Source organism: Mobula birostris, chromosome 9, assembly GCF_030028105.1.
Source record: "Mobula birostris isolate sMobBir1 chromosome 9, sMobBir1.hap1, whole genome shotgun sequence".
NCBI lineage: Eukaryota > Metazoa > Chordata > Chondrichthyes > Myliobatiformes > Myliobatidae > Mobula > Mobula birostris.
In genome coordinates, this window is record NC_092378.1 from 93,517,109 (window position 1) to 93,535,498 (window position 18,390).

General features: G+C 43.3%; 1 protein-coding gene across 1 annotated transcript in view; it reads left to right on the forward strand.

Moving 5' to 3' along the window:
* gaa2 (alpha glucosidase 2) overlaps positions 1-18,390 on the forward strand; it is a 71,286-nt gene that overhangs the window by 14,398 nt on the left and 38,498 nt on the right. The window contains exons 3-8 of the mRNA XM_072268402.1: positions 346-491; positions 2,290-2,455; positions 8,945-9,041; positions 9,588-9,707; positions 12,345-12,463; positions 13,004-13,135. Coding sequence (XP_072124503.1) covers positions 346-491; positions 2,290-2,455; positions 8,945-9,041; positions 9,588-9,707; positions 12,345-12,463; positions 13,004-13,135 — 780 coding nt within the window. The remainder of the gene's footprint in view (positions 1-345; positions 492-2,289; positions 2,456-8,944; positions 9,042-9,587; positions 9,708-12,344; positions 12,464-13,003; positions 13,136-18,390) is intronic.

The following is an 18,390-nucleotide window of genomic DNA, read 5'->3' on the forward strand; positions in this document are numbered from 1 at the left end:
AGGCCATTTATGACCTCCTGTTTCCATTGTCCAAAGTTGATGATATGGTTGGAGTTCATCAGTGTTTCTGCAATCCGTTTTATCCACTGTGCAAGGGATTGGCCTATACAGCTTCACCAGAGCCCTGATGGCTTGTCTTGCCCGTTTCCACCTCTCACAACGGGGACATGGGGTTGGACTTTGAGAGGCAGAGGAAATTTGTGCTTCATGAGTTAAAGTCTTCATGAGTTGGGTGAATGTTCCTGACCAGAATCTCACAGAGCACCAGCCAATTGTACACCTCACAGGGAGGAACACAGCCTTTTGCTGAATATTGACCCTCTTTTCCTTCTTTGACTGATTCAGATAAATGACTCCTCAAATCCACGGTATGAGGTCCCCATCGAGGTTCCCAAGGCAGCAAAGAAAGCCATGCATCCACTGTACACTGTAGAATATTCCGAGGATCCATTCGGGATTGTTGTGAGAAGGATATCCACGAGGACGGTGCTGTAAGTTTTTCCAAATTTTCATGTCCTTATAAATCTTCATGATGTGGGACAAGAGGATAAAGATGGGAAAGAGTTAGAAAAAGTCTTTCCCTGTTAAGGACATAGTTGGGACTAGGAAGAAGGAACCTCTGAGGATTATAAGGGGCTCAGGGCAAAATAAAAGCAAAAGCACAAGGATGATAATCGCTGGTTTATTACTTGATCCATGTGCAAATTGGAAAAGGATGAACAGAGTTACCAAGGTAAATATGTGGCTTAAAATACAGTGAGATAGACGTGGAGCTCCCATTCCTGGAACAGGAAGGAGAGAAGTTCTGTTGAGATGTGCTTCAGCTGAATCATGCTGATACAACTGTCCTGGTAAATTGTATAACTAGGGTGGTACATAGTTGTGGAAAGGGTTGTTTTATCAGTCAAAACAAAATAAGAGAGTGGTGGCAAAAGATAGTGAGGGGAGCAAGCAAAGTATGACAGGAAGGGGCAGAAAATGTAAATGAAAGTGGCAAATCCAGAGTTATTAAAAAACTAAAAGCATCGAAGCCTAATGGCCTTTATTTGAATGCACATGACATTTGCGGTAAGATAGATGAGTTAACAGCAGTATGATCTGATAGTTACTACGGACATGTGGTTGCAGGGTAACCAGGACTGGGTACTCAATATTTCAGCATATATGCTGTTGCAAAACAACAAGCTAAAAGGGGAAGGAGTTGGGGTAATGTTAGTCGAGGGAAGTATCAGAGAGGTGTTGAGTATTGATATAGAGGCAGTGGATATCAATGTAGAATTGACTTGAGCTGAAATCATGATTGGAGGAGAAAGAAGACATGGATGGGAGTAGTCTCTCAGCCCCCAAAATGTGACCTCTTAATAGGGTGGTGCATAAATGGGAAAATATCTAGGGTATGTTTAAAGGGAGCTACAGTTGTCACAGGACAATTAATCTGCATGTAGTTTGACAGAACCTAATTAGCAAAGGTATTATAGAAGTAAAATTTGTGGAGTGTGTCAGGAATGGCTTCTTAGAATAGTATTTTATGGAACTTGTCCAGGAACAGGCTGTTTTAGAATTGGTCATGAGTTATGTGGAAGTATTAATAAGAGATTTGGTAGTTAAAGATGCCCTATGGGATAGTGATAGAATTCAGGAGTCACGATTCTTCGTTGTAATTTTTCAGTACATGAGTGTAAAGTGTGAAGAAAACTGAGTGCATTCAAACCTAGTCAACATGGCTTTATAATGTTTTACAAACAGTTTGGAACAAGTTTGCTTGAATTCGTTACACAAGGAAACCTATAGATATAATACACTTAGTCTTCTCAAAGGCATTTGACAAGCTTCCACATGAGATGCTGGTGCATAGTGTGTTAGCATGGATTGAAGACTGGATGTCCATACATTGGAGTAAATGGGTTTTTTTCCAGCTGGAAGAATAGAACTAATGGGGGACTTTTGGATCTCAGTTTTTTAACTCTTTATATCAGTGACCTGGAGGAAGGAAAAAATATAACGTTTCCACATTTGCCCCTAAGTATGAAAATAGTGGGAGGGCAAATTATGACAAACACATAATGATTCTGAAATATAGATTTAAATAATGAACTATAGGCCAGTTCTAGATGATCTAGGTATTTTTGTGTGAACTGGTACATCTTCAGACTGAGAGGCAACCCATGCATTGCAAGGGGAGGACGTGCAAACTCCTTGCAAATGACATCGGAATTGAATTCCAAACTGTAGTTGTAACTGGTGGAGGTGGGCTTTGAGCCTGGCTAATTTCTGTCTATTTATAATCAGATTGAACACGACAGTCGCCCCCCTCTTCTTTGCTGATCAGTTCCTGCAGATGTCAACCTCATTGCCCTCAGAGTATATCTATGGTCTTGGAGAACATCAGTCAGGTTTCCTGCATAGTGTCCAGTGGAACACACTCACATTCTGGGCTCGTGATATCCCTCCTCAGGTAGGTATAACAAGTCTCATTCCAGTGACAACCTCATGCTGAACCTGTCCGAGCGGCCTACAGTGATCTACTTCCCTGTGTTTTCATTCTTGATTTCCTCTGACCCCCAATGAATAGGTCTGGGTTATACTTGCACAACTCTTGAGGCCTGTTCATTTTGCTGGGTACAAGTATTTTGTATGTTTTGTGGTGACTGTGGGGAGCAGAGCCCAGACTTAGCGAATATGAATTATTCTTCCTCATAGAAAGGAGGGGAGGGAGAGGTGCAGCAAGGTGTTTTACACCCAGAACGTCCCTGCCCCCTCACCTTTCCCCATTTGATATTGTTTGTATTGTGAGCTTTCCCTATTTTCAATTCTACAAAGGTCACACACGTGGGAAACTGGGCATTGTGCCTGCCAGTGTTCAGTGGCTCTGTTTCCATCAGCAATTCTGGCAGTAGGGAGGGGCTTCTTGTGATTGCAGCCACTTCAACAAGAGGCCACCAGTAAGCCCTAATCCACAGGTACAGAGGAGATTGGGAAGAGGCTTCACAGCAGGTCTCCAGCTTTCTTGAACATGCAGCATGCCTACGTCATGACTGCTCTCTCCCCCTCCCCACCCCTCCTCCCCCCTCCCCCTCTCCTCCTCTCCTCTCCAACCTCCCTCTCTCTCGCCCTCGCCCTCTCCCTCCCCCTTTCCCTCTTTCCCTCTCTCTCTCCCCCCTCAATGGCACAGTCTGATTTTCTGGGTATCTCAACAGATCGGCTTTTACCTTTATGTCCTCTCTTTCTCTGAAAATGGCCTCCTTAACAATCAGCCGGGAGGTTTCATTAAAGGTTATTACTGTGGCAGCCCCGGCCTCACCCAGCTGGAGATGGTACTTGGTGGCTGACGTGGATGTGGTAGGGTAAAGTGTCTGTTTCTGTGCTATAAGATTCTATGCCTCTTCAGCCCTCATCCCCCAGTCTCTGCAACTTAAAATTAACAATGTTTCCACTCTTTCACAGTTCTCACAAAACTGGATGGCAGGGTATGGAGGGTGCAGGTCGATGGGACTGGTAGATTAATGGTTTGGCACAGACTAGCTGGGCCAAAGCACCTGTTTCTATGCTGTAGTATTCTATGACTCTGTCAAGATTCAAGATTCAGGATGTTTAATGTCATTTCCAGTGCACAAGTGTAAAGGAGAATAATTGTTACTCCCAGTTCGATGCAGCACTAAAATAACCCAATAAGATAAAGAATATAATAATATAAACACAATAAATATAAATAGATAAATAGCTTATATACATATTTTGATTATATGCCCATAAAGTGGCACTAGGCACAGGAGTGTCTGTACGTAAGGTGCCTGACAGGAAATAATGAAGTAGTGGTGTTTGGGGGTGTGTTTGGAGGGGTGGGTTAGTGGGTGGAGGTGTTGATCAACCTCACTGCTTGGGGAAAGCAACCGATTTTGAGTTTGGTGATCCTGGCGTGGATGTTACGTAGCCTTCCCCCGTTGGAAGTGGGACAAAAAATTCATGAGCAAGGTGGATGAAATCCTTCATATTGTTACTGGCCTTTTCCTGGCACCTTTCAGTGAATCTGTTCTTGACGGCAGGTAGGTGGTGCATTGGGCAGTTTTGGCTACCCCTTGTAGAGCCTCCATGTTCCTCGCAGTGCATTTTTGGTATCATATGAGGCAGCAAGTTGGAAGCTCTCTATTGCATATCTGTAGGGCATGAATATACATCTGTATAGTCCAGCTCTCTTCAACCTCTTGAAAAAGTAGAGGTGTTGCTGACCTTTTCAGATAATGTACGATGTATTCTGGGACCATGAGAGGTTGTGCGAGGTGTGCAGTCCCAGGAGTTTGAAACTGCTCCCGGTTTCCAATGCTGTGCCACCAAAGTAAAGAGGAGTGTGAGTGAAGCTGATAACCATCTCCTTTATTTGCCTGGCATCAGGCCTCAGGCCCTTCCACCTTCTCTCTGTAGGCCGTCGTACCGTTGTTGGTGATGAACCCCACCACTGTGTCATCGGCGAACTTGACAATGTGATTACTCGGGTGCTTGGCTGTGCAGTCATGTGTAAGCAGATGTACAGCAATGGGCTCAGCACACAGCCCTGGGGAGGATCACGGGGTGAGGGAGGAGTGGTTGTGCATTCTGACTATCAGAGATCTATTGGTTAGGAAGTCCAACAGCCAGTTACACAGTGTGTATTTAGACTGAGGAGTAGGAGTTTGTTCATCAAGGTCTGTGGGGTAATAGTGTTGAATACCAAACTGAAATCCAGAAGCAGCATTCTGACACAAGTGTCAGGGCCAGGTGCATGACAGATGCTATGGTGTCTTTTGTAGAATGGATCTGTCAGTAAGCACATTGGTGAGTGTCCATTGTGGCAGGAATGGAGTTTTTGATGTGTATCGTTACCAGCCATTCAAAGAACCTCATGAAGATTGATGCCAGTGACACCGGGCCATGGTCGTTTAGTTCTGAAGGTGTAGGGTTCTTTGGTACAGGGATGATGGTGGCTGATATGAAATCTGGGGACAGTAGCCTGGATGAGTGAAGTGTTGAAGATGCCCATGAAGATGTCAGTGAGCTGGTTTGCACACTGCATGAACACTCAACCTGGACTGTTGTCTGGCCCGCCTGCCTCATGTCTGCTGCTGTTACAGACAGTGGCTGCTCACCTGGGAGAGGGTAGCTTTCGTGTTGTATGCCTCAAAGTGTGCATCATAGTGTCAGGGAGGGAGGGTGTCACTGGCCCAGTTAATGCTGTTTTTCCTGTTATGTAGTCAGTAATGCCCTTAATGCCCAGCCACGTTCTCTGGGGATCGTTATTGGACAGTTGCTCCTGAATTCTTTGGGTGTCGGCAGATTTTGCCACCATGCCGAAGATGAGATTTCTCCTAGGTGCTCTGAGAGCTTATTTGCCTCCAGAGTTGAAGGCAGTGTCCTCGGCTTTTTGTAGGGTGCACATCTCTGAGTTCAGCCAGGTCTTCTTGTTGGGCAGTGAGAACACTGTTCTTGAGGAAACAACGGCATCTATACACTTAGAGATGAAGCCGGTGACAGATGAGGCATATTCCTTGAGGTTTGTGTCAACCTTGAATATCTGCTAGTTAGTCCAGAAACATGGTGATTGCCTCGTTAGGCCGTACAGTGATGATCCTCTTGACTGGTTTCTCCATTTTCAGCAGCGTCAGTATGCTGGGATTAACAGTATGGAGATGTGGTCAGAGAAGCCAAGATTAGGGTGTGGGATGGCTTTGTAAGTACCACGTCTATATGAACATGGTCCAGCCTTGTGAGTTTCCCTAGTGGCCATGATGATGTGTTGGTGGAATTTGGGTAACCTGCCCTGCAGGTTGACATGATTGAAGTCTCCTGCAAATATGAAGAGAATGTCCAGATGCTTATTTTGTAGAGAGCTGCTGATACTGTAAAGCTCTCCCAGTGCGACCTTTGCGTTCGCACTCCGGAGGATGTAGACAGCGGTGATGAACACAACAGCAAACTCCTTGAGCAGGTAATGTGGCCTGCATCTAATTGTAAGATGCTTAATTGCCCCAGTTAGTGACTGCTAACTACAGATGAGTTTGGGAACCTACCTTTGTAAATGTACACACAGATTCCACCTCATTTGGATTTCCCCGACAGGGAGTTTATGTCGTCCTGTCAAGTTGAAATGCCAATTTGAGCATGTTGTTGGTTAGCCACGTTTTAGTGAAAACCAGAAGGCAGCAGTTTCTCATCTCTTTCTGTGCATTCATTCTCAGTAAGTCCATTTTATTTCTATTGAGTAGCCAGGAAAAGAGAATGTGTCACTAGTCTGATCTCAGCCTAGCTAATGCCCCGACTCTCTTGCCATATTTCTGTTTCCTTTCGCACTGCCTGCATCTGCCACTCCCTCGGCTGAGCTGCCTAGATTAGGTCGTTGTCACCGGGTCTGATGTCCATAGATTCCCTAGTCCATTGGGCACCGCTATTAACTCTGCTGCTGGCGGATTAAAAGTAATTTTGCCTAAGAGTTCAGTGGTGTTGTATTCACGGAGCTTTGGTTGATTGAAATCCCTGACTAGAAACTTTGAATTTAAAACTAGCACCATTATTGGGAGCCTGAGGAGCCACTGAGTCTCTTTGTGTCGCCATTTTTAGAGTCCTGAAGTTTCTGCCTCTACCACCTTCTGAGGTAGTGTATTCAAGATTCAAGTTTTTTTTTGTCAAATGTACATCAAAATGTACAGAATTTATGTGTCTTTTCCGTTGGCAACCAACATACTGAGGGTGTGCTGGGGACAGCCGCAAGATGCCAGCACAGCATGCTCACAGTGCTCAGCAGAACAACGCAGAACACAACAAGTAACAACAGCAGCAGCATCAAGCCTCGTTCAACACTCCCTCCCATACACATTTACAAATTCTTCCTCAGATCCCCTCTAAGCCTTTTCTCCTTCATCCTCTGCCCTGTTGTTTGGGTGGGTAATGCGTTGAATGTTGAGTCCTGGCCTTCCTCCTGCCATGCTGTGTGGTTGTTACACAAAAATAGCCGAATCTCTGCCCATGTTGTCCATTAAGTAGAGTGTTTGATCTGGCCAAGAATATAGTTTTGTTGCAACAAAATGTTGAAGACATAACGACGGGTTGGTGTTGAGTGAGATCTGTACACAGCACAAGCTATGATTGGTGTGCAGGAGATAGGCTAAGAACCCAAATTTAATGTGATTCGTTCTTTAAACAACATTGCTTTTAAGACTGTAACATAAATGGTTCTCTCCTAGTGAAAATGTTCCTTTTCCATCCAATGTGGTTGCAGATCTCACTGAAGATATATTTTGGGCATTATACTTCTGTTGGTCTGATTAACATTGGAAAAACATTGCTAATGGACACTCAAATATTGTCCTAGGATGGTGATGAATATTGGTACCTTGGGTTGAAGTGCTTGATGTTGCAGCGTTTGCCGAGCTTGACAATTAGCTTGCAGACGTTTCATTACCAATCGGTGACATCCTCAGTGAACTGCGCACTGAGGATGTCACCTCGACTGGTGATGAAACGTCTCCAAGCTAATTGTCAAGCTCGGTGAACACTGCACCCATCAAATTCTCCTGGAATGGCAGATGATGTTCGCAAGTGACACTGAAGCACTCAGAACTGTGCACAAAATTGCTCTACTCTGAATTACTGCAATTTTCATCTGCATGGCAGCATTTTATTGACATTGTATGATTGAAATTTGAGCCCCTAATTACTCCAGTACGGAACTGAGGAACACTGCACTATTGGACTTGTCAACATTTGGTATGAGGCATAACCCAATGGCTTATCAGACCTTTTAGGTGTGTGTAAAAGACCCAATTGCAGTACTTTGGGTACTGCTCCCTGTTTTGTGTGTCCATTGTACTGACTAATATTTATCACTCATTCAATGAATAAAAAATCATCATTATATCGTTATTTGTGAGAGTTTCATTATTCAGCAGGTTCCTCATCTCAGTAGTTCATGCTTAAATTGCCGTCTCATCACCCTCAATCCACTGGGAGCTTCTGTCCTTGATAATCAGCAACTGCTGGGACGCGATAGTGTTTTCAAAGATTTTTATAATGAAGCCTCATTTCCTTGCCACAACCCATCCACCCTCCACCCCCTTTTAACATCTGTTGTTGAGCTAGCATTTGATCAAGAGTGGTAATCGTCTTTTGGATTTTGTTCTTGTAGTTGGGTAGGTAAGACCATTCCGTGCATTGCCTATTTCAGAGCAGGTAAAACTTTTAAAGCAGGGTCTCCTTGCAGCATGTAAGACAATAAGTGGGCTGGAGGAGCCCAAGTAATAACAGATAGAGGAATCGTCTGCCCTTCAAACTTCCAGATCTCCACATTTTTTCTATTCTGGTATTTTAATTATAGAGAGATACTTCACAGAAACAGATCCTTTGGCCCACTGTGCACTTGCCAGCTATCAAGCACACATCTATACTACATATATTTATGAGCACTTGGTTCATAGTTTTCTGTGCCTTGCATTTCAATATATATACACCTCTCAAATTGTGCAAAAGTACCTGCTTCCAATACCCACACAGACGGCATGGTCTGGATTCCAACCACCATCTCAATGAAAATTACATCTCAGATTCTCTCTGAACCTCATATCACTTACCCTAAACTTATGTCTTCTAGTTTTAGATACCTCTGCTATAAATTCATTATTTTAATTTGCTGCAAAATCATTGGTGCAGCTATTTAGCTTCCAAATTTCCTGCAAATCCCTCCAACTTTTTGGCTTAGTTTTCTATTTTAAGACTCTTTTTGATACCTAACCCTGTGTCTACAGTTCTGATCACTCATTCCTAATATCATCTAATGTGGTTTGTTGTGACACTTGGGTTGCTCCCAATGTGCAACATGACTGTTCGTCCTTGTTTCTCAGCACGAGCAGACACTGACCTTACCCTGGTTACCTGTATGTGATGTGAACTTTGATTCTGAATGCTGCCTCTTGTACTGCAGGAGTCTGTTAACCTTTACGGAGTCCACCCCTTTTATCTGTCTATGGAGCCAGATGGGAAGTCACATGGTGTTTTCCTTCTCAACAGCAATGCAATGGGTAAGCGCAGAATACCGGATGGATATGCTGAGATGTTTGCTGGCATTCTATTGTTTGAAAGTACTTTTCACACCCATTGCTACTTCATGCAGACTGTTGGGTTTGGATTGAGTGTCTGATGTTGGAGATAGTTAGGCTTAAGGCTGCTGGTTTTGGTTGAGGTTGGTGTTTTTGGTGTTAAGGTCTTGGTTTGGGATTGGTGTTTTTGATGTAGGGAGCATGGTTTTGGGGCTGTGATTCTACCTTGTGGTACTGTTTGGCTCAGAGTTCCTCAGAAAAAAAGAGGAAACATCATCCTCAGCTACTTTGCTGTTCCTACTTTGTATAGTTGAGAGAGAAGTGGATCACAGTTGAGTAAGACTTAGATCAGAGAACAGTAAATAAATTGTTAAATCTAACAATGTTGAGTTCCATTCCAGTTTAGCTTTCAGATGTTAAGCGATTAAAGAATCGCTTCAATGTGCAGTGATTGTAGAATATGAGAACTTGTTTCAAAAAGACATCATTTAATTCAGTGATCATGAGATAATTGTCTTTCTTTTGTAGATGTGGCCCTCCAGCCCACTCCTGCTTTGACATGGAGAACCATTGGTGGTATTCTTGACCTCTACATATTTATGGGTCCTGACCCAAACTCAGTCATCCAACAGTATTTGGAGGTCATTGGTAAGTGAAAGATTACCAGAAAAGTGAGCATATAGTTACTTATCTTCAAATATATTTTATCAGATCTTTGATACTGCTGCTTACCAGCAAGATATGTTCTATAATACCACCTTCTAACATATTACATCACAATTGGCTGCTCAAGTTCAGAGGCATTGGCATATCTCTTTAAGGCCATGATGTTTATTAATGTGAGATTATTACGAACGCCCAGGGATGTTGTTAGACTATCGAGAGCCCGTATATTTACCATTTGTGTCAGAGAGGCAATTCTGAAATGACTTCATAAGCAACCTGTAGTAGACCATAAGACTGTGGCACTACTAAAGTCAATATTTACTACATTGTTGAGGCCCATCATAAATTGGGGGATCATTTCATCGAGCACCTCCCTACCATCCCCCACGTGGGACATACTGGTGGCCAAACATTTTAATTCCCATTCCCATTCCGAAATGACGATCCATGACCTCCTCTTGTGCCAAGATGAGGCCACCCTCAGGGTGGATGAGTAATACCTTATATGCCACCTTGTGTAGCCTCCAACCTGATGGCATAAATATCGATTTCTCCTTCTGATGAACAAATCATCCCCCCCTTCTTCTATTCCCAACTCTGACCCTTCACTTCTCACCTGCCTATTACTTCACTCTGGGTCTCCTCCTCTGTCCCTTTCTGCCATTGTCCACTCTTCTCTCCAATCAGATTCCTTCTTCTCCACTGTTAGACCTTTCCCAGCCTCCTGGCTTCACATATCACCTTCCAGCTAGCCTCTTTCCCTTCCCCCTACCTGATTACTCTGGCATCTTCCCCCTTCTGTCTCAGTGCCGAAGAAGGGTCTCGGCTCGTAACATCGACTCTTTACTCTTTTCCATAGATACTGCCTGGCCTGCTGAGTTCCTCCAGCATTTTGTGTATGCTGCTTTGGATTTCCAGCACCTGCAGACTTTCTCATGTTCTTAATATTTAGTATGTTTTAATAGACAGAATTATTATCCCACCTGAAGAAGAATACAAGATGTGTCCATGCGCTATACAAGGCTACAATACTGCTGAGTTCTTGACATGATCTAGGATGTACTGTTTGAAAGGAGAGTAGATTCAAACTCAAAAAATGCTTCTCAAAAAGGAATTGTGTGCGTACCATACAAGAGATGGGTGAGGACAGGGAAAATCTGTTCACCTTGGGGAAAGGGCAGATGAAAAAAACTAATTTCAGTATATAATCCTGAACTTTAAGTCAGGTAGGTTAATTGCCAGATTGTAAAATGTGTATCTTCTTGGAACTGAAATACATACATCCTCCAGTTACTCTGCACAGGTCAGAAAAATAGTCACAAGTTCTGAGGTAGTAGGGTAATTGGTCCCATGTGTAAGAATCATTCCTTAAAAAGCTGAATTGTCCACATGGTTTAGAGCTATTCTCTTGTTTTACTCAAAGAACCTGAGTCTGCAGTAACTTAAGAGAATGGGTAAGAGAGAGTTGTCAGAGAATAATGTAGTAAACATCATGTGCTGTGGAATAAAATTAACTCTGATTCAACCTGGATGCTGAATATCACACTGATGTGTTACAGAGAGCAGTGGACAACAGTGCATGCTGCAGATAGACTGTGAACACTTGAACAGAGATGATACGGCAGTTCCATTTTAGAACAAATTTCACAGAAAAGATAATTAAGACCCTTCCATGTAATGTCTACATCATGAAATTTAAAAGTAAGTTGGTCACAGTAGAAATGTGCAGAACACTAGTAGATCACAGTTAGAGAAATGATCCAGTTGCTGTTCTGACCACAACACCGTGAGAAGCATGTGATTAATTGAGGAAGTGAGCAGCAGAAGCTAACAGAAACATTACCAGGGTTGGATAATCATAGCTATGAGGTCTTTTCTACGGTGGAGCTGTCTTCTTTACGGAGAAGATATGTAAGGATAGTTTTATTTGAAATGGTTAACATTGTAAAGACTTAAGATTAGCTTTATTGCCATATGTACATCGAAACATGCAGTGAAATGTGTCATTTGCGTCGAGACCAACACAGTCTGAGGATGTGCTGGGGACAGAAGGCAAGCATTACAATGCTTCTGGTGCCGATATAGCATGCCAGCAACCTACTCACCCTAGCCTTTACGTCTATAGAATGCAGGAGGAAACCGGAATACCCGGAGAAAGCTGACACGGTCACAGGGAAAACAGGAAACTTCTTTCAATGGTGGAATTGAACCCAGGTCACTGGCATTATGTGAATTATGTATAAACTACTGAGGTTAATCTGAGGCAGTGATTTCTCACTCCAAGGACAATACACACAGAATTCTGTGTGTGTTGCTTGAATTATCAGGTGTCTACAAGAGCTAGGAATTAGGATGAGGCTGGATATTTGTACTTAAACTGGCTAGAATATCATGAGACAGTGGCCTTTCTCTCTGGCTTAAGTGTCTTAGAGCAATGTCACAGAAATCTCCATGTTAAACTACAACTCCTCTGGAGACTATGCTATTTAATGGAGACATGTTGGGCAAAGAACTGAACCCAGGACTTACTATTGCCTACAACATTTACAAATCTTTGTGATGTTCTGAACATATAGTTAGTTTTTTGTCACCCTGAGACATTACTGCTTTGTGTGGCAGGTTTGCCTTCGATGGTGTCTGCTTGGGGTCTCGGATTTCATCTCTGCCGCTGGGGATATGAGACAAGTAACGCCACCTGGGAGGTGGTTAACCAGATGAGGAAAGCAGGAATGCCTCAGGTTCATAAAACAAAAGCCATTCCCTATTGCCCCAGCTGAAAGGAGTGGGATAACTGTCAGAGAATGAAGCGTGCATGTCGAATGGGCTATGGTGGGTTTTGGTTGGGAAGGAGCATGGGCCAGAAGTGGGGGAATGTGGATAGGATGAGATGCAGACTGGAAGGGGAAGGTCGTGTGGAGTGGACACAGGTCAGAACTGCATGCATTCAAAGAAGAAAGGTGAGCAGGAGTAGACTCTGGGTTATGGGTTTGTGAAAGCTGAGGGGATGGATTGGAATGATGGAAGGAGGCGGGCTAGAATTGATAAGATACTGATCAGAGTGAAAGGATTTAGCACATCATTTGGAAGGAATGTGGGACAGGCCAAAACTTTTTAGAATCCCAAAGGAAAGGTGGCCTTGAGCTGGAGCTGGTCAGATAGATATCCATGGCGTCTGGGAGATGGCCTGTGGGGGATAAGCAGTAAGTGGCCAGGAGCTTTTGTGGATGGTTTACGACACCTTGGCAATCTAAAACCAAACTGTTTTGCTGTTCTTTCAGGATGCTCAATGGAATGATATCGATTACATGACTGAATATCGAGACTTCACCTTTGACCCTGAGAAATTTGCAAGTCTTCCACAACTGGTGGCAGATCTCCACTCCCATGGACAACAATATGTGATGATTCTGGTAAGTTCGGTCACCGAGTATCCCTGTAGGTTGTTCGTGAATATAATAGATACTTACTTTACTCTCCAGAGCCTCAACATCCTTCCTGTAGTGGGGCAAACAGAACTGGATGCAATACTCCAGATATGGCCTAACCAGAGTTTTATAAAGTTGCAACATAAGCTCCTGACGTTTGAACTCATTGCCTCGGCTAATAAAAGCAAGCATTGCATAAGCCGCCTTAACCACCTTATCGACCTGTGCAGCCACTTTCAAGGAGCTATGAACTCGGATCCCAAGATCTCTCTGCTCAGCAACAGTGTTAAGGACCTTGACCTTAACAGTATACTGCCTCCTTGTATTTGCCCTACCAAGGTGCAACACCTCACATTTATCTGAGTTAAACTCCATCTGCCATTTCTCAGCCCTATCTGAAACTGATCTATATCATGCTGTTTTCTTTGTCGGTCTTCTACACTATGCACAACTCCACCAATCTTGGTATCATCCAGAAATTTACTAACCTACCCATCTACATTTTCATCCAGATCATTTATATCCATCACAACCAGCAGAGGTCCGAGCACAGATCCCTGAGGAACACAACTAATTACAGACCTCCAGCTCGAATAAGTCCCTTCAACCACTACCCTCTGTCTTCTGTGTGCAAGCCTGTTCTGAGGCCAAACAGCCAATTCGGCGGGAATCCTATGCATCTTAATCTTCTGGATCAGCATCCCATTAGGTACTAAACACCTTACTAAAATCTGTGTAGACAACATCCACTGCCCAACTCTCATCAGTCTCTCTACTGCTGATGTGAGACTCACCGGTCTATAGTTCCCAGGATTTTACCTTGTTCCCTTCTTAAATAGAGGTACAACATTAGCCACTCATCAGTTCCCTGGGACCTTGCCTGTGGCTAGAGAGGAAATAAAGATACTGGACTAGGGCCCAGTAATCTCGTCTCTTGCCTCCTTTAATAAACTGGGGTAAATCCCATCAGACCCTGGGGACTTACCCACCTTAATATCTATTGGGAGGCCCAACACTTCCTGTCCTTGACCTCTAAATGCCCAAACATATTTATACACTCAGCACTGATCTCCTGGTCCTCTATATCCTTTTCCTTGGTAAATACTGAAGCAAAGTACTCATTAAGTACTTCTCTCACATTCTCTGCATCCAAGCAAACATTCCCCTCTTTATCCCACCCTCTCCCTAGTTATCCTTTTACTCTTGATGTATGTGAAACCCCCGGTTTCCTTGGGCTGTGTAAGAGTAGGGAATACACACGCCAAATCCGTGAGACTGGGATGGCTCTCCACCCCTAACCCCGGTTTGTGTGAATGCTATGTAATTTGTTACCCTGTTGCAACTCGGTGCTGAGAAATAACAGCACACTGCATGCAATTAAAGGAATTATATTTATGAATGCTAACTTAACTAAAGAGTTAGTAAAGAAGGAAAAAAAAACAAAAAGGGCCCATTATAATTAAACAGTCAAATGTGCACAAGTTGGAGCTCAACTCTTCCAAAAGTCTTATTCACCAATCGTCAGTAGAGCTCTGCACCTTGCTTCATCAGATCCCGGTCCCCCACCAGGTGGAATCCCACGGCTGGTTCTCTCCGGCATCTTCTCTCTTCATCTCCTGCTGAACAAGGACCAAGGCTCCCATTGGTGTCAGGCCCACAAAAAAATCCCTCCCCTGATTGGATGGCTCACATTCCAAAGCATCCATTATCTCTAGCGCAACCCAAACACTGCTTCTACAGAAAGACCATTACGTTAGCAGTGAAACCTTTACCAGGGCACTACATATGTATAGAATGCCTTGGGATTCAGCTGAATCCTGCTTGCCAAGGATTATACCCAGTGACTTGGCTTCACAGCCATCTGTGGCATTTAATTTCACAGATTTCACTCTGACTAAAGAAGTTACCCCTCATCTCTGTTCTAAGTGAATGTCACTCTGTTCTGAGGTTGTGCCATCAGGTCCTAGACTCCTCCACTATAGGAAACATCCTTTCCACATCCACTCTATTTAGGCTTTCAGTCTTTGATAATTTTCAATGAGATCTCCCCTCTTTCTTCTAAACTCCAATTAGTACAGGCCCGGAGCCATCAAACACTCCTCATACATTAACCCTTTTATTCCTGGAATCATTCTCGTCAAGTGGCCCAAAACTGCTCATACTACTCCCAAGTGTGGTCTGACCAATGCCTTCTAAAGCCTCAGCATTACATCCTGCTTTAATATTCTCGTCCTCTTGAAACAAATGCAAACATTGCACTTACCTTCTTTACCATCGGATCAACCTGCAATTTAACCTTTAGGGAATCCCACACAAGGACCCTCAAGTCCCTTTGCAACTCTGATTTTTGTAGTTTCTCCACTTAGAAAATTATCTAAGCCTTTATTCTACCAAAGTGCATGACCTAATCTATATTCCATTTGCCACTTCTTTGCCCATTCTCCCAATCTAAGTCCTTCTGCAGGCTCTCTGCTTCCTCAACACAACCTGCTCCTCCACCTATCTTTGTACTATCTGCGATCTTGGCAATAAAACCATCAATTCTCCCATCCAAATTATTGACATACAACGTAAAAAGAAGAGATCCCAATACTAACCTCTGTGGAACACCAGTAGTCATCAGCAGCCAATCAGAAAGGCCCCTATATTCCCACTCTTTACCTATTGCCAGTCAGCCAATCTTCTATCCATGCTAGTAACTTTCCTGCAATACCTTATAGTGCACTCTTATAGTGTTAAGCAGCTTCATATGTGGCACCTTATCCAAGGCCTTCTGAAAACCCAAGTAAACAACATGCATTAACTCATCTTCACCTGTTCTGCTTGTTATTTCTTAAAGGAATTCCAACGTATTAGTTAAGCAGTATTTCCCCTGAAGGGAACAGTGCTGACTTTGGCCTTTCTTTTCTTGTGCCTCCAAGTACCCAGAAACCTCATCCTTAATAATGGCCTCCACCATCTATCCAACTATTGAAGTCAGGTTGACTGGCCTATAATTTCCTTTTTCACTGCCTTCCTCCTTCCTGAAGAATATAGTGACATTTGCAATTTTCCAGTCCTCCAGAAGCATTTCAGAATTTAGTGATTCTTGAAACATCATCACTAATGCCTATACAGTCTCTTCAGCTACCTCTTTCAGAACCCTGGTCTATAGTCCATTTGGTCCAGCTTCTGAAGCACCCTCCCCTTAGTAATAGTAACTACACGTGTTTCTGCCCCATGACACTCTCAAACTGCAAGTGTCTTCCACTGTGAAAACTGATGCAAAATACTTATTCAGTTTGTTCCCCTTTACCAGCAGATCTATATCTACTCTCGCCTCTCTTTTACACTTTATACAAATCTGAAAGAAATTAATATCCTTTTTTTATATTCTTTTATTGGTCAGCTTACCTTCATATTTCATCTTTTCTCTGCTTATGGCTTTTTTTAGTTACCTTCCATTGGTTTTTAAAGGCTTCTCAGTTCTCTTAACTTCCCACTAATTTTTGCTAAATTATATGCCCTTTGTTTTGCTTTTATGTTGTATTTGACTTCCCTTGTCAGCCACGGTTGCCTCATTCTCCCTTTAGAACACTTCTTCATCTTTGGAATGTGACTTACAGTTTGCTCCCAGAAACTCCAGTCATTGCTGTTCTGCCATAATCCGTGCTAGTGTCCCCTTCTAATCAACTTTGGCCAGCTTCTCTCATGCCTCTGTTATTCCCTTTACTCCACTATAATACTGATACCTCTGACTTTTATCTTCCCTCTCTCAAACTGCAGGGTGAATTCTGTCATATTATGATCACTGTCTCCCTCATCAAATCCGGTTCAGTGCACAACACCCAATCCAAAATTGCCTTTCCTTTTGTGAGCTCAACCACAAACTGATCTAAAAAGACAATTCTACAAATTCCCTCTCTTGGGACCAGCACTTACCTGATTTTCCCAATCTACCTGAATATTGAAATCTCCCATGACTATCGTAGCATTGCCCTTCTTATCTGCCTCTTCTATCTCCCGTTGTAGTTTGTAAACCACATCCTGGCTACTGTTCAGAGGCCTGTATATAATTCCCATCAGTGTCTTCTTTACCTATGCAGTTTCTCTACCCACAGGGATTCTACATCTTCTGATCCTATGTCACCTCTTTGTAATAATTTGATTTTTATTTTTTTACCAAATGAGTCATCCCACCACCTCTGTCTATCTACCTGTACTTTCAATACAATGTGTACCCTTTGATGTTAAGCTCCCAGCTGTGATTTTATTTTAGTCACAATGTGATGCCCACAATGTTGTACCTACCAATCTCTAACTGAGCTACAAGATCATCTGCCCTTTTCTGTATACTGTATGCACTCAAATATAAAACCTTCATCCCTGTACTCATCACCCTTTTCGATTTTGCACCACTGTTACTCTTGCACCCATCGCACAGACTGCAATTTTGCCCTATCATCTGCCTGTTCGTCCTCTCAGTTTCTCTGGACACAGCGCTTACTTGTATACCAACTGTACCATTCTTAGCCCTATCATTCCAGTTCCCATCCCCCTGCCAACTTTGTTTAAACCCTCTCCTAAAGCTGTATTGGTCCCTCTGGGATTCAAGTGTAACCCATCCTTTTTGTACAGGTCATACCTTCCCAATAATCCATAAATCTGAAACCCTGACCCCTGCGCCAAATTCTCACTCATGCATTCATCTGCCAAATCATCCTATTCTTACGCTCACTGGCACATTCCACAGGCAGCAATCTAGAGATTACTACCCTGGAACTCTGCTTTTCAGCTTTCTACCTAACACCCTATATTCTTTCTTCAGGACCTCCTCCATTTTCCTACCTATGTCTTTGGTACCAATAAGTACCATGAATTTCATCTGCTCGCCCTCCCCTTTAGAGTGCTGCAGACCCAATCCAAGACATCCTTGACCCTGGCACCTTGGGGGCAACATACTATCTGGGTCACAAGCAAGAGAAAGTCTGCAGATGCTGGAAATCTAAGCAACACACATAAAATGCTGGAGGAACTCAGCAGGTCAGACAGCATCTATGGAAAAAAGTACAGTTAACGTTTCGGGCCGAGACCCTTCGGCAGAACTGGAGGAAAAAAGATGAGGAGTAGATTTAAAAGGTGGAGAAGGGGAGAGAGAAACACAAGGCAGGGGAGGAGGGGGAGAGATGAAGTACAGAGCTGGGAAGTTGATTGGTAAAAGAGATACAGGACTGGAGAAGGGGGAGTCTGATAGGAGAGGA